The sequence below is a fragment of the Grampus griseus genome (assembly GCF_964374135.1).
Source record: "Grampus griseus genome assembly, chromosome: 2".
In the NCBI taxonomy this organism is placed as follows: domain Eukaryota; kingdom Metazoa; phylum Chordata; class Mammalia; order Artiodactyla; family Delphinidae; genus Grampus; species Grampus griseus.
The window spans coordinates 109,513,976-109,531,600 of record NC_139018.1 but is presented as its reverse complement, the minus strand read 5'-3'; the positions used below and the strand labels follow the sequence as shown (position 1 = coordinate 109,531,600).

General features: G+C 37.8%; 1 protein-coding gene across 1 annotated transcript in view; it reads right to left on the bottom strand.

Annotated features, from left to right (window-relative positions):
• Positions 1–13: 13 nt before the first annotated feature.
• ZWILCH (zwilch kinetochore protein) overlaps positions 14–17,625 on the bottom strand; it is a gene marked incomplete at its 5' end in the record, with an annotated part of 38,766 nt that continues 21,154 nt past the window's right edge. Inside the window, 9 exons of the mRNA XM_082649127.1 lie at positions 14–131; positions 1,237–1,354; positions 4,488–4,600; positions 8,640–8,735; positions 10,003–10,139; positions 14,512–14,540; positions 15,049–15,205; positions 16,398–16,477; positions 17,008–17,113. Of these exons, the coding sequence (XP_082505253.1) occupies positions 1,266–1,354; positions 4,488–4,600; positions 8,640–8,735; positions 10,003–10,139; positions 14,512–14,540; positions 15,049–15,205; positions 16,398–16,477; positions 17,008–17,113 (807 nt within the window). The 3' untranslated portion in view covers positions 14–131; positions 1,237–1,265. The remainder of the gene's footprint in view (positions 132–1,236; positions 1,355–4,487; positions 4,601–8,639; positions 8,736–10,002; positions 10,140–14,511; positions 14,541–15,048; positions 15,206–16,397; positions 16,478–17,007; positions 17,114–17,625) is intronic.

Here is a 17,625-nt window from a genome sequence, read left to right as displayed (position 1 = left end):
TCACAGAGAACCTTCAGGATCTTCTTCAGGATCTTCCTCCTTTTGCTCCTTCGAAGGTTTACATACATCTGTTTTCAGGTTCTGTGATAATTACCTTCCCACCACCTCTCTCTCTCTTTTTTTGGCTTGAGCTGGGATTGAAGAATTAGAAAATAAAAATACGCGTAAATGAAATAAAAATCACCTGTAATCTCACCCCTCTCAAAGTCAATGTTAATATTTTGCTGTATATTATGCATTGATTTTCATTTTGCAAAAAGGGATCACAGTGCACAAACTGTTTTGTAACTTATCTCATTTTAAAATCTGTCTGGAAATATTATTTTAATGTAGAAATGATTGCCACATTAGCACTGCCCTACACATGACAGACAAAATCAATCCTTTAGATATAACAGTCCTTTCAGACTGTAAATCCTATCAGGCAACCATGAAAAAGCATTAGGTGGGTACCAAGTAAATGAGCATATATATTTTTCTAAAAGAAATATTCTTATGCTAAATATCCTTTACTCAATGAAATACCTCAAAGAAATATTATATATTGATTATTTAATTTATATATCTTCTATGTAACTAAATATTCTGTTTTTTCTAAGTCCATTTTATTCTTAACTATGCTAAAATGCTAAAATTAATATCCATCTATTTGGGTACAAAACACGGCTTAAGAGAAAGAATGATGTTAGGCATTTTATCCATTATCTGATTCTACTTAATGTTGTTTGTGAAACACAAAAACAGTAAGATCGTAGAAAAGGCTATTCCATTAATTCTTTTGGTTAATACTACCTCAAGTTAAACATTTTAAAAAGGGTATTTACATCTGGGACTTAGTCCTACAATTGGGCTGGTTACAACTGTTTTTAACAAAACTTTGCTTTCAATGTCAAATTGGCATGCCCGTTTAAGGTTTTTCTCTTCCATCAATGGTTTTGAGACCAAACTCTCCTTCTACTATATATACAGATTTCAAATGCAAAGACATTACCACTCAAAAATTTTTTTTTCCATTTCTCCGGTTTTAGGATTAAATTGTCAGTTGACTACAGAAGGTAGAAAGGAAATTAAAGATTTGCACTGCTCAGTAACAGCTGGTAAGCCTTTTATGTGATTACTAATAATCCATATCCCAAATGTATTAAATCAGCATTTATGTTGTAGAAAGAAAAAAAGAAAAAAGTAAGGTATTTAAGACATTATAAAGTATTTGCAGAGAACAAAAAGTGAACATACCACCTTACAGAGGGCCCCATCAGCACACTTCACTTGAAATGCACCTGGCTGCAGGTAACCATGTTAGTAAAGGATATCCTTTCTTCCAGGCTACCGTTTAATGTTAATTCAGAAAAATCTATAACCAGAGAGAGAGATCAGAATTGAATTCATCAACAATTCATTGAACTGTTTTTCTGCTAAGTTACTGCTGAATTTTACAACAATCAAGAGGTAGTCTGAATGATGTGTCTTCTACTTTAAAAGAACTTGTTAGACAAAAATCAGCAAAGACAATTCCTTTTAATAGTCAACCCTCTTGATGCATTGAAAATATGACTAAACAAACTAAAGTAGATTTTTAAAAATTATATATTCGGGGGGAATTCCCCAGCAGTCCAGGGGTTAGGACTCCACACTTCCACTGCTGGGGGCCCAGGTTGGATCCCTGGTCCAGGGAACTAAAATCCCACAGGCTGCACAGTGCAGCCCCCCCCCACAAAAATTATATATTTTTAATTTGGTAAGCTACTGCTTTATTTTTTAATGCCTCCTCCACTACAGTTAAATATAACTGTCTTCTTCCAATTGTAATATATATTTCAGAAAACATTTTCTACTTAGGATTTATAGTCTTAGGGCTAGACACATCCATTTTTTTCTCCTGAAGATTGTTGTATTTCAAAATCAAATGATACAATTAACATTTAGATGAGATCATGTCCACTTCCTTGTGGGTCAACATTTTGGTTTCCATATTCCCACCACTACCAGCAATCATTTGCCGAGCACCCACTGGGTGAGCAGCACTCTACTGGACACTGTTTTTCTCCCCCATTAACTCCAAGTCATTATTCTCTTTTCCCAGGGCAGCTAAAAGTACACTTTTCTCTCTTCAGTCTTCCTGATTTTGATGTCAACTGTTTTACTCAAGAGCATCATACCGTTAGGTATCTTGAAAAGCTAGTATTTGACCTAAGTGCTCAGTCCAATGAAATAGAAAGTCTAATTTTGTAAATGCCTATGATCTTTGGCCAAAAATAAATGATTATTGGACTTTAATATCTACAACTGAGGCTTTGTTTGAATAATCTATGACTTTTACAAATGAAGTCCTCCTTTAACAGTGGGTCTTGGTTTGGGCCAAAGGTCACTGAATAATTTCTAGACAAACACATCAAGAATACATAATGGGTAGAAGAGGTTATGAAGTTCAAGTCAAAATGGAGTGTGAGTGTGTTTCCAAGCACGTAAATATATGATTTCATAAAAATTCCTTATTTTCATAAAAAGAGTCACTGGACCAATACATTAGCAAATAGTTTTAACTCTAACATTCAAAATAACTTTCATTCTTTTTTGAAGCAACCTGCATTAAAAAGACTCTAAAAAAACAAAAAAGTCTCTAGAAGATAGTTCCGTATACTTCACTTATTCAGCATCATTGGAAAAGGTGTTTAATCTTGTATTAATCTCCTAACAGGTTTAATCTTAATGTAATAAAATTTATTTTAAAATGGCATTTTTGAAAAATGTATCACATTTATTCATGTCTTTTAAACTTTTAAAATCATAACACACATGTCTTTAAGAAAAAAAACCTGAAACAACAAATATAGATAAAATAAAATGTTTAAACTGGTGGTCTTCAACCTTCGTTGCACAATGAAATCACTTGGAGAACTTTAAAAATTCTGATGTCCAGGCTCTACCTCCAGCGATTCTGATTCACTTGGTCTGGGTATTAGGACTTTAAAGGCTCCCCAGATGCTTCTAATGATCAAAGCTGAGACCCACCCCTGCCCTCATCATTCCACACCTCAGGGTTGAGCTTTAGTTGTCTCCTTTCAGAGGTTTTTCTATGCCCAGGCCCATGGTTTTGCTACTGTAAACAATACTGCAATTAGTGATCTGGTCCACAGGCCTTTTTGCACATGTCTGGTTATATATGTGGAATAGATTCCTATTAATGGAACTGGTGGTCCAAAGAATGTATTCTTTAAAATTCTGGTGAATATCACCCTCCACAAAAGCCATACAACTTTACACTCCATCCAGCAGTGCGTGAGTTTCCCCCAAATCCCGGCCAGCACTGTGACACCAAACATGTTGATCTCTGCTAATCTGACAGGTGAAAGATGGTATCTACAGAATATAAATTTGCATTCCTCTTATTATAGGTGGGGTTGATCACCTTTTGCTTTTAAGATGACATTTAAATTTCCTTTTTGGTAAACGGTTCATATTACTTGCCCATTTTTTTCTACTGAGTTATTAATACTTTTCTTACAGATCTGAAAGTTCTTTATATACTAGAGAATGTAGCCCCTTTTCTGAACATGAGCTGCAAATTTCTTTTCCTAGTTTATTATTTGTTTGTTGCTTCACCTCTGGTATTTTTTGCCACGCAGAAAATTTTTTATTTTTATACAGTTCATTTTCAATCTTTTATAGGCTCCAGCTTTTATATCACACTTAGAAAAGATAGCATGATCTTAACAGATGGTTCTCAGGAACATTTGATTTCTTTAGGACTTTTACAGTTCAGCCATATGAATAGAGAAGTTCCCATTATGCCTGAATCAAAATATACTCGGGGGGGAGAATAAACAATTTCTGGAAATAATTTTGCAAAATATCAATCACTACAATAGGACTATCTGTATTCCCAGCTTTCAAATACCCTTGAATTCTGTCTTAAAACTATCAGATTTTATTTTGGATAATCCTTGCAATATTTGAATCAGCCATTTAAGACTTATACAAATAAGAGATGACAGCCCCACACAATCCATGTGCATAAAGATAACAGTCTTATAGGTACTTACGGAAGGAGGTATAATTAACTGGTGGGTCAGCTAATTATACTAGGGGCAAAAAGACATTCTTTGACACACATAATCTTTGATACAATACTAGAAATCTCAACCCTTATTCCTACCACAGAGAAGGTACTAGAGCAGAAATATCATCACTGTTTTAAATGGTGCAGAAAAGTGTGAAGTATGAGCTGGCATTTCCATTTTATAACCTATTTTCACACCTACGTCCCTATTGCTTGGTGTCTTTTAATAAAATTTCCTCTAGCTGGATAATGAGAAAAAGCACTCTTTCATGTTTTTTTTTTCCCCCAGAATAAATAGGTTTATACCTAGAGTTCAGGAAAATTATTTAAAACTAGGCGCAAGAGCTCTAATAATAATCTCTACTAGTAAACTTAGTTTATTTTCTTTTGGAATAATTTACGTGAATAGACTACAAACCATCTCTACCAGGTCTGTGAAAATTCAGATGATCTACAGGTGGGCTGTCACTCAGTTGCCAAACTGTCTTCACCTTCTTTTGACCACTGTTTATTTCCACTCTCCATTTCTGTGGCTTCTCACTAAGGAAAGAAAAAAAAGCAAAGAGAAAAAACCAATCCAATTCCTTCTTTCTATAGTCACATAGTGAAGTCCTTCTGTGGTAAGCACTGAGGAAGAAGAGGTGGAGAGGTCACATTCCTACCCTCAAGAAGCACAGTCAAAAGAGGGAGAGAAACAAGAATGTAAATGATAACAAATTGGTGCAGCCACTATGGAAAACAATATGGAGGTTCCTTAAAAAATACTAAAAATAGAACTACCATATGATCCAGCAATCCCACTCCTGGGCATATTTACAGAAAAGACGAAAACTCTAATTCAAAAAGATACATGCACCCCAATGTTCACAGCAGCACTATTTACAATAGCCAAGACATGGAAGCAACCTAAATGTCCATTGACAGGTAATGGATAAAGATGTGGTGTGCCTATATATATATGCATACATATACATACATATACATATATATGTGTATATATACACATACATACACACACACACACACACACACACACACACACACACACAATGGAATACTACTCAGCCATAACAGTATGGGCACAGTATGTATCACTGATGATAGATGATACTGACATATCTCTCAGATACCCTGGGCCAGGGTTCTGGATTCCTTGACCTAGAGAATAGGATTCAGCGAGGCAGAACTTTGAACCCATGTGACTACAGAATTTGCTGATGACATAATTTTACACAATAAGAGTAGGAAATTTTATCTCTCTTTTCAGTAGTTTAACATTGTTTCATACTGTGTACATAAGTGTTCACTCACCCAGTTAAAAACACTGGGTAAACCAAATTTTTATATAGACTACCCTTGCCATATGTTGCTTTTCTCCCCCTTAAAATATACAGTTTAAATCCTTAAAAATTCATGCATAGCACTTTGACATACCTGGGGTCTGTCTGTCTGTTCTTCTCTCATCCACAAGGGCTAAACAAACCTACCAGAGCTTGAATGTGACTTATTTTAGGGATCAACCCAGGGAAGGGAAAGCCCTTGGGATTTTTTTCTTTTTAAACTATTCACCAGTTAGGTAAATTAGTTCACTAAGGTAAAAAGCATTCAGAGATACAAAGATAGGAAGCTAAAGTAAATATAACACTGTGCCACTTGGGGCTCTGAAATTGGATTGGATGAACTGAGTAAAGAAAACAACAGATGACCTAGGCTTGAGATCCCTCATTTCTCATGCACAGTTCCTGGTCTCCCTCGTGACTCCTTTCCTAAAATAACCAAGTGCTGATGTCATTGGGTCATTTACTTACAAGTTCACAGCTTTTAGGAAAAAACAGGGAGTTGGGAAACACCTACTTTTTGAATTAGATATAAATCTTGAAAGTTTTGAAGTATTGTCAGCTCTTAAATCAGATGGAACCACAAACCATAAGTATTCTCTCCTGTTGAGCAAGACCAGTAAGTTAGAATAGAATAATTTAACAATTCCATAGTTTTCTCCCTTTCTTCTCCTCCTCATGAAATCAAGAGTGATGAGAAACGGCTCTTTCAAATATCTCTAAAGGTATTGTATTGTACCTCTTTCCCCTCCAAGCAGCCCTCTTTATGCATTTTTGCTCAGGCAAACAAGGACATAGAGTATTGGCAGAAACATGGAGTGCTTTTGTACAGGCCATCTGTACATAAATGTGTAATTAATTTATTTAATTTTCCCATTTGTGTCACATTAAAGCTTTGTACAGTGTTTTAAGTTCTGTTTTAAAATTATTGTATTTTATTTTTATAATCTAGTAATAAAATATTCATTCCGTGTGCAAAAAAAAAGAATGAAATAATGCCATTTGCAGCAACATGGATGGACCTAGAGATTATCATACTGAGTGAATTAAGTCAGACAGAGAAAGGCAAATATTATATGATATCACTTAAATGTGGAATATAAAAAATAATACAAATGAATTTATTTACGAAACAGAGTCACAGACATAGAAAACAAACTTATATGGTTACCAAAGGAGAAAGGGGTGTGGAGGGATAAATTAGGTGTATGGGATTAACAGATACACACCATTATATATAAAAGAGATAAACAACAAGGATTTACTATATAGCACAGGGAACTATATTCAATATCTTGTTAATAACCTATAATGAAAAAGAACCTGAAAAAAAAAATAGTATGTATAACTGAATCACTTTGTTGTATACCTGAAACTAATACAATATGGTAAATCAACTTTATTTCAATAAAAATTAAATAAACAATAACAACTCAATTTTGAAAAATGTTGTAATAGAGAAATATCAGACATGGGAGGGGACAATACACGAGGGGTAATTTAACTCAGATTGGGATTGTAGAGTTGGAAAAGAATCCTCAGATATTGTGGTCTTTGAGCTGAGCTTATAATGAAATTAGAAGGAGGAGTTAGTTAAGCGGACAAAATCCAGGATGAAAGAAGGACACAGGCGTAGGCACTGTCAGGTAAGCGTGTGTGGTGTCTGAGGAAATGCAGTTACATAGGGTCTCTGACTCAAAAGGAGAGTGGGAAGGCGTGGTGGCACGTGAACCAGAAAGGCACAGCGGCCGGGAACAGAAGGTCTCACAGACCACACTGAGGTGATGGAACACTGTCCTAAAGGTAAGGGAGCCATTTAAACAGAAGGAAGTCATGATGGGATCAGATTTTAGAAAGATCACTTTGGCGGTCACAGAGAAGGAAGTTAATGGAGGCAGATAGAGCAGCTAGGAAAAACGATTTTACTGCACTCAGCCCAGGTATGAGATGAGCAGATATGAAATAGATGGCGAAGATGTAGAGAAAGGAACAGATTCAAGAGCTTCCAAGGAGGTCAGGACTTGGAAACCATTTCAAGGAGGAAGGAAGTGACAGCAATAAGTGGAAGATAAGTCCTAGGTTTCTGTTTTGGGCATTAGGTGGAGATTAATGATGGCCACTTGAGAGGTCATATGGGAAGAGGAAACGTGTTAGGAAGGGGAGTGAAGAGTTGGGATTTAGAGTCTGAACTACCTACAGGACGTTAAAGTTGAGAATTCATGTCTAACAGACACCTAGAAACATGGGTGTGAAGCTCAGGAGAAGCTGCAGATATGGGTTATGAATTATCATTAGCCCAGAGGAATTGAAGATTGGGGTGTGAATGAAATCACCCAGGGAAGACAGGAAGTAAGAAAAGAGGGCAGAGGGTAGAGTTCTGGTGGAAACTCACATATGAATGAGGCAGAGGGAGAAGAATTTGAAAAGAGGTCCATTCTCAGTCTTGGAGGTGGGCCAGAGAGGTAGAGTTAAAATTAAGACAGAATGTTATGCCATGAAAACAAAGGAAGGGGATGGGTTCAAGAAAGCAATAGTATTAAATGCCACAGAGCCTTACAAGTGCTTACGGAAGGAGAAAGAATTAGTGGGCTAGCTAATTACACAAGGAGCCAAAACACTCTTCTCCTGGAAAGTGTCCTCTGGATTTGCCAATTAGAAGGCCACTGGCAACTTCTGCTAAACAATTTCAGGGGAGTGATGAGGTTTGGCTAAGAGGGAACTATATAGAGGGAGGGTATAAATGGAGTGGCTTCAGTGTCAGAGAAATTTCAAGTCTATTATATGCTGAGAGAAGAGTCAGTGGAGACCATGATTTGAGGCAACCTCGGTGTCCCGCATGGATGGCCGATCTATCGTCTTAGCCTCAGCTCCATACCTCCGCAATCCCCAATCCCAGATCCTTCTCTCACTCCCACAGCCATACCTCTGACTTCGCTGTCATTACCCCGATCATGTTCTTCCCAACCTGTCACTTCCCTTCTGGCTAAAGTTTCTGCCCTGTTCTGTGAAGAAATTACAAATTGAGAGAAAAATGAAAGTAGAGGACCAACAGTCTAAAGAGAACAGACCACAGGTCTGGGAGAAGGAAGAGGGAGGACTCTATCAGACTATGTTCAGGGGATGGGAATCAGATGATTACGGTTTCAGAGGTGAAGCAACATGAGGTCCCCATGGAGCAGACACTGAAATTGCCTAGAATCATGGCTGGACTTGAAGTATAATTTAATTATTAAATTGCTTACTTTTGATATAAGTCTTTTATAGCAGTTGGTCTGACTGGCAGCTGAAAAATGTGTTGCTCATCGAGAGGATTTTGTTCATAAAATTTTATGCAGGATCTAAGAAAAAAAAAGAAAATAGAATTGCTTTTGGAAAAAAATGCCACTTGGAGATAAAGGCTTTCTGTTAGTCTAAAGCTCATAAAGGAAACATTAAACCCCCATCCCAACAACACTTAGGTTATTAATTTTTTTTTGAAAGAAAATTTCACTTCAAAAAAATTAGTAGTGGACATATTTCTCATAAATATAAAATATATTTATGTTGAGCTCAAGTAGAGGTGTAACTGGGAAGAAAGAGATATCAGAAAAACAAAAAGGCAAAAGAGAGACAAAGATATAGTCTCCATTGTTTTCCAAGTATGGAGAATTAAACAGTTAACTCACATATACTACTGATCTTTAATGGAAAAAAACCAAAAACCAAAAAAATCCAGTAACAATTTCAAACTTTTCCCTTTACAAGTAAGTCAAATTCTAATTTTGGAAAAGGAAATGGTACATTTCCTTCCACAGGGAAAAATAAACCCAGTTCTTCCACTGGATGGTTCACTTATTTCCAGTTTGAAGCCTCAAAAAATACATGTAAGACACCAGCGATCCATGTGTAAGGATTATTCCAAACTGTTTTTAGTCAAACTGATTGACAAACTCTCTAAAATTTCAGCAACACTATTGACAGAGGTCTGATAATAAAATTCGATTCCATTCAGTTACCATATAGATGGTTGGCAATGATTAGCTTGACCCAAATTTATAAGGATATAAAGAAAAGAGAAGGAACTAATATTTATTAAGCACCTCAAGGGTCAAGTACTTTATATACATTACACCATTTTTACAGATGAAAAACAAGATGTAGTGAAAGGAAACTTCCTTAGAAAGGAAGTACTAGGGCTTCCCTGGTGGCGCAGTGGTTGAGAGTCCGCCTGCCGATGCAGGGGATACGGGTTCGTGCCCCGGTCCGGGAGGATCCCACATGCCGCGGAGCGGCTGGGCCCGTGAGCCATGGCCGCTGAGCCTGTGCGTCCGGAGCCTGTGTTCCACAACGGGAGAGGACACAACAGTGAGAGGCCCGCGTACCGTAAAAAAAAAAAAAAAAAAAAAAAAAAAAAGGAAGTACTAGATCCAAGTGTCCAACCTGATTCCTCTTGAATCCAAAGCCTTTCCTTCTCATGGCAGTGACTTAGATAGAACCTTTCTGTTACTGTGAAGACAGGGTACACAGATTCTATCCTAACTGATAGTAAAAAAAGGCAGTTACTTTGGCTGCAACTATTTCAGAAGAGAGTACATTTTTATGTAAGTAAACAACAGAAACACTTACTGTGTTAAAGAAAAGAGGAGTTCATGTTGAGGTTTAATGAAAAGCATGCAACTGACTACTATTTCGAGAATATGGTGGAGTTTTTGAACACGATGAACCTGCTCCTGTGTATCTACTGATGCAGAAATGAAATATTCCTGGAATGAAAAAAAGGACAAGGAAAATAGGGAGTCAAAGAACAAGAGGAATCTCTGGAAAGAATTAACCGTGTCTACTAAACCTCAGTGTGGATGCCTGATTAATAGGGAGGGAAAAAAGAAGACAGGAGGCAGCTAGATAGCCTTCCTCCTTTCAATACTATTCCTCAAACTAAACTCCAAGTCTCCACTGAGAATGTTCTAAGCAAACCATTATACATATTCTCTGGTAAAGGCAAATCACAGAACTGCTTCACCAAGGAGGTCCAAGTAGGTAGCTAGTACCTCCCATCAAACCCTCCAGATGGAAAGAATGGCAAATCCACAAGATAATTCTTAACTTCAACAAACTTGCTAGGTTGATGGGAGTACTCACGTCTAAAAATAGATAGTAAACCTGAAGTAGCAAGAAATTAAGCAAGTGTAGTGATAAGCTTCCACTAACATATATTACTAGTAACCTGGTATGAGGTTTTGGAAAAGAAAGTTGGCAATGTTACGTCAAGCCATCATAATATGCTCAGATCTATTTCTGAGACCCAATCCTAAGGAAATAATCCATGGTAAATACAGTGGGTGAAATTCTACAATGACCCCCAAGATTCTCACTCCCTGGAATACATGTCTTGTATAATCCATTCTCCCTGAGCGAGGCCAGAATCTATAAATATGGTGGGTTGTTACTCCCATGATTAGGTTACTGATTGACTTTGTTTGTTCGTTTATCTATCTATCTATCTATCTATTTATTTTTGCGGTATGCGGGCCTCTCACTGTTGTGGCCTTTCCCATTGTGGAGCACAGGCTCCGGATGCGCAAGCTCAGCGGCCATGGCTCACGGGCCCAGCCGCTCTGCGGCATGTGGGATCTTCCCAGACCGGGGCACGAACCTGTGTCCCCTGCATCGGCAGGCAGACTCTCAACCACTGCGCCACCAGGGAAGCTCTTGACTTTGAATTAATCAAAAGGGAGAGCATCGCCTGGTCATTACTATGACCTAGTCAGTGAGCTCTTGAAGCATTAGAGGTGCTCTCCTGCTGGCTTTGAAGAAACAAACTGCCACGTTGTGGAGAAGGCCACGTGGTAAGAACCCACAAGTAACCTCTAGGACCTGAGGCCAGTACTGGGCCAACAGCTAGCAAGAAAATGGGGACCTTCATCAAAGGGCCACAAGTAAATGAATTCTGCCAACAATAAGCGAGGGAACTTGAAAGTGGATCTTTCCCTCATCAAGCCTCCAGATGACACCTTGATTTCAGCCTTGTGAAACCCTGAGCAGAGGACGCAGGTAAAATGTGCCCAACTTCCAACTCCTGGAAACTGTGAGATAATCCATTTGTGTTCATTTAAGCTTCTAAATTTTGTTAGGTGGCGACTGAAAACTAATACAGTAAGTGAAAAGTTATGGTCATCTTTTATTTTTTTTTTGCAGTACGTGGGCCTCTCACTGCTGCGGCCTCTCCTGTTGCGGAGCATAGGCTCCGGACGCGCAGGCTCAGCGGCCATGGCTCACGGGCCCAGCCACTCCGCGGCATGTGGGATCTTCCCAGACCGGGGCACGAACCCGCGTCCCCTGCATCAGCAGGCGGACCCTCAACCACTGCGCCACCAGGGAAGCCCTATGGTCATCTTTTAATTGAGTGGAGGTAATGGCAAGGGAGTAGGAGAGATCCATGGGTAATCCTAAATTACAATTTAAAGGAAGCTACGCAAAATGTGAAAAACTAATTTAATGCAAAATCATTTATAATTAAATCCAAAATATAGGGACATATTAATTGTCTTACACAGGTTATTCCAAAATGTGAAAATAACACAAGTAGGAAAATAGGCATGGTCCCAGGCAGAGAAGTACACCAAAGCAGCCCCACTCACCACAGGCTACAGATTACAACGTTCTCCACACCTGCCACCCATATTCCCTGTGGTCCCCTGAGAGCTCTGGAAGTGGCCCACCCAGGTCTTTTTCACAAAGGAACAGATCCAGATTGCCTTTCCCCTTTCTCTCTGCCCGTGCTACAACCCCGCCTGGTCTACCTCGGTCTGTCCCCAAGACCCTGCACAGAGAAGAGGTGACAGAGCCTGATGTTACTGATTACTTGGAGGCAGTACAGCCTAGTGAGGGCTTCTCAAGGTGTGGCCTGCTGTGACAGGCAGAAAACCACCCTCAAAAGATGTTCATGTCCTAATCCCAGAACCTGTGAATATGTTACATTTATGGCAAAAGGAATTAAGGTTGCAGATGTATACGGTCATTTGACCTTAAAATTGGGAAAGTATCCTAGATTATGCAGGTGAGCCCAATCGAATCATATGAACCCTTAAAACTGGATGAGGGAGGCAGAGACACAGCACGAGAAGGACTTGACCCACTATAGCTGCCTTTGGAGATGGAAGAAGGGGGCCAGGAGCCAAGGTATGGGTTGGACCTTGGAAGCTGGGAACAGTTCTCAGTTTATAGCCAGCAAGAAAAAGGTGCCTCTGTCCTATAATTATGAGGAATTGAATTCTGCTAATAACTCAAATGAGCAGGAAATGGATCCTCCCCTACAGGCAGGCTCCAGACAGGAACACAGCCTGCCAACACCCTAATTTTAGCCTAGTGAGACCCAGACTAGACTTCCGAACTAGAGAACTACAGAGTAATACATTTGTGTGTGTTGCTTTAAGACGCTAAGTGTGTGGTAATTTGTTACAGCAGCAATAAAAAACTAATATATCTGCAAACCACCTGCATCAGAACCATCTGGAGATGGAGATGGTTTGTTTAAAATGACATATTCCAGGGAGTTCCCTGGTGGCCTAGTGGTTAGGATTCTGGGCTTTCACTGCCGCGGCCCGGGTTCAATCCCTGGACAGGGAACTGAGATCCCACAAGCTGTGCAGTGCGGCCAAAAAAAAAAAAGACATATTCCAGAGCCCCTAGACCTACTGAGTCACTGGGGCCCAGGAATTAGCATTTTAACAAGCCTTCTAGGAGATTCTCAAAGTTTAAGAACTATTGTGTCAAAAGTCTGGAGTCGGGGGCTTCCCTGGTGGCACAGTGGTTAAGAATCCGCCTGCCAATGCAGGGGACACGGGTTCGAGCCCTGGTCCAGGAAGATCCTACATGCTGGGGAGCAACTAAGCCCGTGAGCCACAACTACTGAAGCCCACGCGCCTAGAGCCCGTGCTCCACAACAAGAGAAGCCGCCGCAATGAGAAGCCCGCGCACTGCAACGAACTGTAGCTCCTGCTCGCCACAACTAGAGAAAGCCCGCATGCAGCAACAAAGACCCAATGCAGCCCAAAAAAAAAAAAAAAAGTCAAACCATATTTTAAAAAACAGGCATATTAAATGACTTGAGGGGAATTCATAAAAATGAGGGTACTCATATTTGAATGCTGAGATTAAGGGTGTATTTGCATTATATTCTAATTTTCAAAATGTTATTACTTTTCTAAGTATAAAAAAATGTATTAAAAGTTTCCATTAAAAATATACACCCTTAAAAAATGTTTAAACTCTGAATAGCAAAAATTAACCTCAAAAGAATCCAGCTGAGTCTTACTTTGCATAATAGATAAAGCTAGAGTTTTCCTATCTTGGCATTTTTATAAGAGACCAGATGTCATTTGAAGATCCATTTTCTAAAAGAATCTTACAACAAATGTCAAGGGTCCTTATGGATGCTCTTTAATCTCCTTAACTTTCTAAATCAAGACACTAGGAAAATAAAAAAGTTCATAATCATGACCCTGAAACCCAGAAGCATTTTTTTTAAATTTAATTTATTTTTTATACAGCAGGTTCTTATTAGTCACCCATTTTATACACATCAGTGTATACATGTCAATCCCAATCTCCCAATTCATCACACCACCACCCCCCGCCGCTTTCCCCCCTTGGTGTCCATACGTTTGTTCTCTATATCTGTGTCTCAATTTCTGCCCTGCAAACCGGTTCATCTGTACCATTTTTCTAGGTTCCACATATATCAGAAGCATCTTTTGAATCAATATGTTAAGGAACATAAATTCTTTGGAAAGTAATCCTTCACGTGTAAAAGAAATGGGTCAAGAGAATATAAAGCAAATATTCCCTTATAAGGCCTATCAAAGAAAGGCATTCCTTAACCGTTTTAGATAAATGAGAGTTGTGGGAGTACATTGGTTTAATAAGCAGGATACAACTTTATGTCAGTATCATACATTTATAAAGAATGAGAAGTGACATTGAATGGGCTACCTTTTTGTCTGTCATATTAGACAGTGTAATTGCCTGTCTTAATTTACCTGTTTCCTAGAACAGAGGCTGGCACAGAATAGACACTTAATAACTGTATGCAGAATGACCGAATAAAGAAAAACCAACTTTAGAATAAAAACTCACCAAATGATTCAAAGATGCAAGTTCTTGGCCTATGAAGAAAAAACACATATATGCAATTAAGCCTTAGGTATTATCTATTACAAATTAAGCAACCTAAGCAAAAAATTTCATAGTTCATATATAAAAGAAATGCTCAAGCTAAACAGTTTATCACAAAAAGCCAAATTTTCTGGTACATTACACCATAAATATAAATTAATACTTATTCTAAAAATGATCACAGTTTGCCCCTAATAAAAACAAGCAAGTAATGGGTATTAAAATAAAAAGCGTTTTTTATTTACTACATTAACCTCAAAGAATCTCAAAACATTTGAATTAAAGACAAAAACTATAGCTACCTTTAATATAATATCTTTATCGAGCAGGAAACTAAGGCTCAAAAAATGGGAGTGCTTGTCTCACAGTGAACCAGGGGCAAAGCCAGGACTACAAACAATTAGGGACAAGTACAAAGATAAAATCTGAGAATACCTATGTAGCCTTTAATTTTTTGTGAGGCAGCTTTTAATTTTTTGAGCTGGGAAATGGCCTTACCTATGAAAAAACAGATATAATCTTTCTTCAGTTTATCCAAACCAATTTCCAAAAGCATCTGAACTGGAACAATCCCACTGAGAGAAACCGTGTCCATGGTTCCATAGTAAGACTGATGAATGAGCTTACTTAGTAAACTGTTACTCCCACTATGAAGCTAGAAATTGGGAAAAGTTTATAAAGCCACAAATATAAATATAAAAAGTCCAGTAAGCAAAAGACAAACAAACTGCATTAGCTAAAAGCTAAAACTTATATTATAACCTTACGTTTTTCATCACCTAAAATATTTGACATTTTCTCATTACTGTCCTTCTGTTATCTCTAATTTCCAACACAATCTTCTGCATTTTCTTTTTTTTTAATACTATTTTCACTTTGCACTTGTACATGGTAGCGATATACTTGTAAATATCTCACAAACACAGAAACTCTCAAGAGAAAAATTCGATGGGCAAGACTAAAATGCATAGAATGACTAATGCCACATAGGAGTAGGGTTTGCATGCTTCTGCTCTGGAGTGTATCTCCGTTCACACCTCGGAAAGTTTCTGTCATTGTCATGAATTGGCAGTTGTGTTATTTAAAATAATTCCTATTAGATGAAGAATCTTTTTGTTTCTAGCTTTTACCTTAGATTTTTCTTCATTATAAAACCACAAATTCATTATGGAAAATCCATGAAGTACAGAAATGTATAATGCAGTTTGAGAAACTCATTTGTAACCCTACCACCAGAGGTGACTATCATATTTTAGTGTATTTGTTTCTGGGTTTTTCTCTCCAAAATTTATATTTTTTATACAATAGTGTATAATCCTTTCTTTTTACTGAACACTGTAAGCATTTCTCCACATCATCTGTAGCAACTATTACATGTGCCATTATGTGGCTATATCATTATTTACTTAGGCATTCCATTAATAGTGAAAATTCAGGTCATTTACAATTTTTGCTACTGTAAATGAGGCTGTAATGACTATCATGATACATAAAATCTTGATACATATTCCTGTGTATGGCCTTAGGATGGCTACATTTCGAGTATCTCAATACATTATCATAATTGCTTTTTAGAGAGTGTTCCAATTTGTACTCTCATAAGTAGTCTATGAGAGCAATCATTCATAGCAACAGTAACGACAATATTAGTAGCTTACAAATACTGTGCATTAACTATGAACTAGGTGCTAAGTGCTTCACATGAATTAAGGAACCTGTCCAAGTTTACACAGCTAGAAAGTGGCAGAGATAGAATTCAAACTCAGGCAGTCTGCTCCAGAGCTTATGTCCTTAACCAGTTTGCTATGCTGCTGAGAAAAGGTTCTCACACACACTACTAAACCTACCCATGGCTGTATATCACCACGCTGTAGACTCTGGATGATCAACGTGAAACACTTCACCAAGTCTTGGTAAGAAACCACACCTTGGAAAGCAAGTCAGTCTAACATTACTTTCATGGTTATTTCTGCAGATCAAATATGTCATTCATTTTAAGGATACACAAATGAAGTGGAAGACAAGTATCTGAACTTTATGGATGGGGAAGGGGGAAAGAAATTAAAGGCCCCCTCCCCCCAAAAAAAGCATTTTTAAAGAAAGAAATTAAACCCATTGCCATAAAATAACATACTTAGTACAATATTATGGAATATCTTTTCCTAATAATTATAATTTCACTAAGGTATATGTTTTGGCTCATATAAATACAGCATAAAAACCACCTAGGTCTTATACTTCTGGCAAGAGAAAAGAACAGGTTCTACGAATTGCCTTGTCTTAGGAAAATTCTTGAGTAAAATGTGCCAATGCATTATTAGAAATGAGTTTGATAAAACAGGAACCAGATGTCCACACAAGACTAGCAGTACACACTGTATTATTTTCAAAAGACTTAAAAGTAAACCTAAGAAATAACAGGAAAATTTTTATTTCACAATCCTCATGGACACCTACTACTACTCATTTTGCACCACAGCTGCTCAGCAAAATCGAGATCACCCCGTACTGTGAGAAGACACTCCATGGACCGATCAACTGCAGCAGAGTCATGTTTCACTGTCTGGAAAAGAAGTGAGTGTCAGAGAATACTCAGTTTATTTTTTAAAAAGTGCAACAGTTGAAGGCCAATAAGCTTTCAAATGCTACTCTGAGAAAAGGTGGGGTCATGAACACATGCAAAGAGAGACGTGAATGCATCTTCTACAATTTCATCCACTAATGAGGAGATACAAATAAATAGACAGTGAAAAACGGGACCTCTAAAATTGTTTTTAAACTCTGATGCCTAAAAACAAGCATTCAACTTTCCTCCCATGGAAAAATATTTAATTAAATTACCTTTGTCTCAATTTTCCTATTTGTCAAATGACAACATATTAAGTGCAATTTAATAGTACCACCTGTGGCATATTAACATGCCATCTCATAACATTAATATACTATAATAATATCACCCCACAGTACAGTAACATATTTGTTTCCATTTCTCTGCAGTTAAGTGATTAATAATAAATATGTACTAGTTCTCTTTAAAAATATTCATCGGTTCTCAAGGAAAATAATCACTAGTGC